A 6,000-nucleotide genomic window follows, 5' to 3' on the forward strand; every position below is an offset into this window, starting at 1 on the left:
TGACAGTGCTCCTCTCAGGGGAATTAAGCGACAACTTCTAGGCATGAAGGCAGTCAGTTGTCTTCTGTACGTTTAAGAGGCACTGGGAGTATTACCAAAGTCAGATTAATCTTTGATTATTTTTTAAATCTGTTTCTCCTGTGTTCTAAATAGCTTTCTATTGATAAAATCACTGGGGCATGAGCTGTGTCTTTTAAAAAAAATTTCTGTCCAAATACAACAGGACATATGTTTTGGAGTACCTTAAGAGCTCCAAGTATTTATACTCTTACTCTTCTTAGGAATGGACTATACCATTTAAAAAAGCAGTTAAAGGTTGTCCATTAGCCTACCTTGTTTTTTTCTAAGTCAGAAGTTCGGGTGTATATTAGAAGGTGGCAGGGAGAAGTGTAGGAAGCACTGAAGACAAAGTTTGTATTGTTTTAATCTTTTTTTATCTCTGAAAAAACCCAAATGATGTAGAAGTAGGATCCTGTTTTAGGTTTGAGAATATTTATTAATCTTCAGGTAACTTTCTAAACAATCATATGACTTCTGGCAGGTTATTGAAAGGAATGTAGAAAATTCTCAAAAGTTTGGGATTGGTGAATTTGGTTGGGTTTGTTTGTTTGTTTGTTTTTTCTCTGAGGATTTATAGTAGAATTTTTCCCTTTAATCTTGATTTGGGTGTTACTAGTATGTACTGTCCTGTGTTTCATAGATAATAAGCTGTATGTTTAAATTCCAGGGAATACAGAAGCAGGTTTACAAATGAGGAAACAGTATCATTCTGTCTGAGGGTAATGGTGGGTGTCATCATACTCTATGACCACGTGCATCCAGTGGGCGCTTTTGCCAAAACTTCAAAAATTGATGTAAGTTTACTGCTGCTAAATAATCTCCTGAGTATTTAAATTGTGTGTAGGTTCCTTTTCTGGCTTGCAGGTTCTAGTAGCAGATGTATACACTGGATTGGTGCTAAACACGTAGCTGTGAGCAAAAATATATATTTAAGTATTGAGAAATACAAACTAGGACTTCGAGTGGGTGATGAAAAATCTGTTTTTATGTAATTCAGGTAGTGTCTAGAAATACTTTTAAGCAGTGGTTGTCTTGAAAGGTCCAGATCAGAAAGTAACAACAGCCCCTGGCTTGTTCCTCACTGATGGGTGAGTAGCTCAGTTCACCATCCACCACACTTGTAACTTTCTCCTGTTGTTTGACAGTAAGCCTGTGGGTACATGCTGTTAATCTGTGTGGTTTTGTGGCTATTTCAAAGGAAGCATTAGCTGTTGTATGAATTACAGTTGGTCATTATTTCACTGGCTGAATGTAATAATTCTTAATGGAATTATAATAAATATGTATTTTTGCTCACAGTTCCAATTTTTTAAGTTTGATAAAGCAGAGCTTGAAAGTTCAGTGAAGTTATCATAGAATGGTTTGGGTTGGAAGGGACCTTAAAGATCATCCAGTTCCACCCCCTGCTGGACAGGGACACCTTCCATTAGTTCAGGTTGATTAAGGCCCTGTCCAGTCTGGCCTTGAGCACTTCCAGGGATGAGGCAGCCACAACATTCAAAGTCATTCTCCCTCATCACTGCATGCTCTTGTAAAATGTACTCTTTCCATCTCTTGTAGCCCCCTTGAGGAAGTGGAAGGTGCTCTGAGGTCTCTCCAGAGCATTCTCCAGGCTGAACAGCCCCAGTTCTCTCAGCCTTTCCTCACAGGAGAGGTGTTCCAGCCTCTGACCATCTTCATGACCCTCCTGGACTCACTCTGGCATGGCCATGTCATTTTTCTGCTGGTGACACCAGAGCTGGGTCCAGGTGGGGTCTTACCAAGAGCAGAGAGAGGTAGAGAATCACCTCCCCTGCTGTGCTGGCCACATTTCTTTTGCTGCAGCCCAGGACAGTGTTGGCTTTCTGGGCTGCCAGAGCACTTTGCTGGGTTGTGTTGAACTTCTCACCCAACAACACCCCCAAGTCTTCTCTTCATGGCTGCTCCCAGTCCATTCTCTGCCCAGCCTGTGTTTGTGCTTGGGATGCCCTGATCCAGTTGCAGGACCTTGCACTTGGAGTTGTTGAGCTTCATGATGTTCACAGGTCCCACCTCTCCAGCCTGTCCAGGTCCCTCTGGGTGCCTCCCCTCCCCTCCAGAGTGTCAGCCACTCCACACAGCTTGGTGTCATCAGCAGAGTTGCTGAGGGTGCACTTAATGCAGCTTTTTAAGCAGCTAAGCCAGTCTGTGATAGGAACATGTAATAATGAAAGTTTAATTCCTTTTTAATATCCAGAAAATGTCTTTACACTGCTGCTATTTTTAAATACTTATTTTTGATCTTTGGCATACTGAATATAAAACATTCTTGTGAACTCAGAAGGTATTAGCATGGAAAAAAACTGTAATTTTTTTAACTCCTAGATGAAAGGATGCATCAAAGTTCTTAAAGACCAGCCTCCTAACAGTGTAGAAGGCCTTCTAAATGCTCTCAGGTACTCCTTTTTGTTTCTTGAGGGGTTTTTTAATATTTTGTTGTGAATTTTCATGAACTGTCCAGGGGCATTTTCTTTACAGCAAAGTATTCAGTGGCTGTTTCAGGGAATAGTGAATGTAATTATTGCAGGCTTATCTTCTAGTGTGACTTGAGACAAGGATGTATGAAGAGGCCTCTGTGTTTTAACAGGGTTGTGAATTTGCAGTTGTTCATTCTAAGATCACTTTTTCCATGCATGCAGGTTAACAATGAGTCAGTATGGCATGGTAAGTAACTAGAAATTGTTCCTTCTTAGAAAGAACTAAAGTCTCCAGTCTCTGCTGCAGAACAGACTAGCCAAGAATTTGCCACATTAATTGGAGAAGTAAAGAAAAATCAATAATTCAGTATATTAATCTGAAACCTGCTAACTGGGGTTGTAAAGCTGTATCTATAGTCATTCACATGTTTGTTTTGTGGGTGTCCAGCATGGGAGAAGTGGCAAAAAATGCAAAAATGTGATAGGCAGATGAAGTCTTTGTTCTTGTCCTTACTTGGAAAAGTATCATTACTTTGGTAATAAATAATTGTAACTGGTGTTGTTACTTATGCACTTGCTTGGAATGTGGAAGCTTTAGTTTGTCTTGTCTGAAATTGTGCAGCTGTGATTTGTGTTCCTTATCTGTAGTGAAGCTGCTTCAATTTCATTTGCTCTCTTTATTTTTTGTGTCATGGTGTAGTAAGGAGTTAAGTAATGTGGTATTGTAGGTGGGTTCTTTTGCAGAGTTTCAGATTATGAGTTAATTTTTTTTTAAATCCGTGCCTAATTTGAAAAATCATGATTATTTCCATGCTAGAATCATGTTCATCTCTGAACTTCGTAACATGATCAGTCTTTGAGATGGTGATCAGTAAAAACAGGCTTCCAAAGGGAAAATGCTGCATTTGCATTTATTTCTGACTAGTTTATTGTGATTGCAGCTGCCATGATCACCAGTCTTTATTAGCAGCCCATTTTTCCCAGCATTGTTGACACTATGTAAGGTGTAGTTCAGGTGCTCCCTGCACTGAGCAGTGACATTAACTTTAATTAACATTAACTTTTAATTATACAATTAACTTTGTGGTGAGCAGTCTGTGCTCTCAGGCTGTGCTTTCCCTGCTCCAACCCTTTCCATGCATGGATGCTGTAACAGTCCTGATTTTTGTACATATGATTACTCTCTGGGTAGGATATTTAAATCTTCTTTAAACCATGTTTGGAATTGTTAGGAAGAGGTGCAGGGGTGAGCTGCTGTGTGCTCATGTGATGAAAACAGGTTCAAGATGTCATCATGACAAATTATATCCAAATCTAAGTCTTTGGTTCTGGAGCAGTGAGAAGTCCTTGTGTTTTCCCAAGAGACAGATAATGTGTTTCAAAAACAAATAGAAGGTGATACTGATTTTGGAGGGAGATCAGCTCTTTGTAATTTCAAATTCATCTGAGTATTGTAATCATGTTCAGCTTTTTCACATGGGTGGAATACCAAGTGCAATAACTTTTCAGGATTTCAGAAAGCCTTAGGTTGCTTCATTGTTGAAAGTATAAATTACCAAAAAAGTGCTGAAATCTACATTATTATTAACTTCTAAACTAAAAAGTCATTATATATTTATCAAGTGAACAAGTAAAATAGTACTGCAGTTGTGGATAGCAATGAAAGTGCTAATTTAACATGTTAAATTTAAATTATGAAGTAAGTTTTATTTGCTTTTACATGATTAGTTAGGAAGGAAGATCAGGGAAATTAATCATACAAAAAGCCTGCAGCAAGGATATCTTTTAAAAAAAGAGATAGCTATTTTTTTATTTAAGTGTGCTATTATCCTAGAGAATTTTGAAAGGGGAAGGAGCTGAAATAAGCACATGTGTATGCTCCTCAGTTTTACCAGCACAGTCTACTAAGCAGTAAATTAGGCTGAAAAGTGATTAAATCCATTGTCATTGAGGGATCCCAGGAAGGTTGGTCACTGGAAGTTTTGAAGAGTTTCTCAAGCTGTCTTATTTGAAGATGTTTCCTATGAGCAGAGCCCTCAGGTAGTCTGATGGATAATAATTACCTGTCACAAGTGGTACTGTGAGTTTACTGTGAATACCAATGTCCAGCTGAGGCTTATTTTGAGCTCTCCTTGCTGCAAGGCTGCTAGATTATAGTTCTGATTGGTAATATCATTTTATGATCAGAATGTCTGACTTGTGTTCTCGGTGACCATGGAGTGGGTGATGATCCATGCCTGAGGGTTTTGCTCTGGTTCAGTCAGGTTGAGCCATAAACAAAGAAATTACACATTTATAAGCTAAAGTGTAATAGCATTTATGCTCATCTTGACTTTATTTCTGTGTTTAGGTACACAACAAAGCATCTGAATGATGAGACTACCTCCAAGCAAATTAAATCCATGTTGCAATAACAATTACCTGGAATTCGCACCTGCTGTAGACAGTATTCTGCAATGACTGAGATGCACAGATTTTTTTTTTTTTAGTGATTGCAACTACTATCTCGTTCATTCTTGCTTTTATTTTCTCTCTTCCTGTTTACTCTTTTTTTTAATCACTTTCTTGTACCTAAGTAAGCTCAGACTTCTTTTCTGTGCCAAATCAATGAAAATTATCAATTCTGGAAAGTATTTCTACTTTTCAGAATAGCCATCCTAAGTGGCAGCTAATTATGCGTTGCATTTGGATTTCTCTGTACTGGGGAAAGATTTGTGACTTGAACTAAATATTTTTAAACTTGTGGTTTTTTTTCTTTTTTTGAAAAACTAATATTTAATATTGCTTCTTCTGCATGGCAAGACTGCCTACTTCTGCTATTTAAAAATTCCTTGATGACTTCATTTTCTATTGCAGCTTATTTTCATGTGCAACCATGAGGAAACTAAAAGCAGATTTGTTTAACTGTGTTTGTACAAAATGGTACCCAACACAAAAGTTTTTTTAAATGAGTAAAAACTGTTTTGTTTAAAAGTTACGTTTGCATTTTGACTCATTTTTGTAAGGATGTATGTTGTATGTTTAACCTTGAATAACTAACGTTAAACTGTGGTGTGTGCGTAGCAAAATTACGTATGCATGTTCATGTCAAATGATTGGCTGTGGATAAGATAATAAAATCAGCTTTCATTTTTCTAAGTGTGGTTTGATTTACCAGTATTTTGAGTGAGATGTCTTCGTGCCCTTTGGATTTTTACAAAAAAATAAATTTATAAATTTTATATAGTGAAAACTCTGCTGTTTCATTACCAGTAACCAGTTTGCCTAATCCACTGATTTAAGCCTAGTGTGTTTTAGGGTTCTTGCACTCCACTCTGTGCTGTTTCCCTCTCCCTGGTAATTATTACTCAGGTAGGGTTTGTGAGGTGGAAGTTGGTGCAATCCATACAGATCCCAGTGGACATTGCTGAGGAACCTGCATCTGGGCTACCCATGCTGTCTGCTCAGTACAGCCATCAGAAATGACCCTGCACACTGGGCTCTTTCCATACCAGTGGTGGGGAGA

At 38.2% G+C, this 6,000-nt stretch overlaps 1 protein-coding gene across 7 annotated transcripts in view; it reads left to right on the forward strand.

Moving 5' to 3' along the window:
• Nucleotides 1-5,716, forward strand: part of CYRIB (CYFIP related Rac1 interactor B) — a 96,342-nt gene extending 90,626 nt beyond the window's left edge. For all 7 annotated transcript variants that reach the window (XM_056484403.1, XM_056484402.1, XM_056484405.1 and 4 more), the window contains 3 exons: nucleotides 728-854; nucleotides 2,404-2,474; nucleotides 4,846-5,716. In XM_056484403.1, the coding sequence (XP_056340378.1) occupies nucleotides 728-854; nucleotides 2,404-2,474; nucleotides 4,846-4,909 (262 nt within the window). In that variant the 3' untranslated portion in view covers nucleotides 4,910-5,716. The remainder of the gene's footprint in view (nucleotides 1-727; nucleotides 855-2,403; nucleotides 2,475-4,845) is intronic.
• Nucleotides 5,717-6,000: the final 284 nt, after the last annotated feature.

The sequence above is a fragment of the Oenanthe melanoleuca genome, chromosome 2, assembly GCF_029582105.1.
Source record: "Oenanthe melanoleuca isolate GR-GAL-2019-014 chromosome 2, OMel1.0, whole genome shotgun sequence".
Lineage (NCBI taxonomy): Eukaryota > Metazoa > Chordata > Aves > Passeriformes > Muscicapidae > Oenanthe > Oenanthe melanoleuca.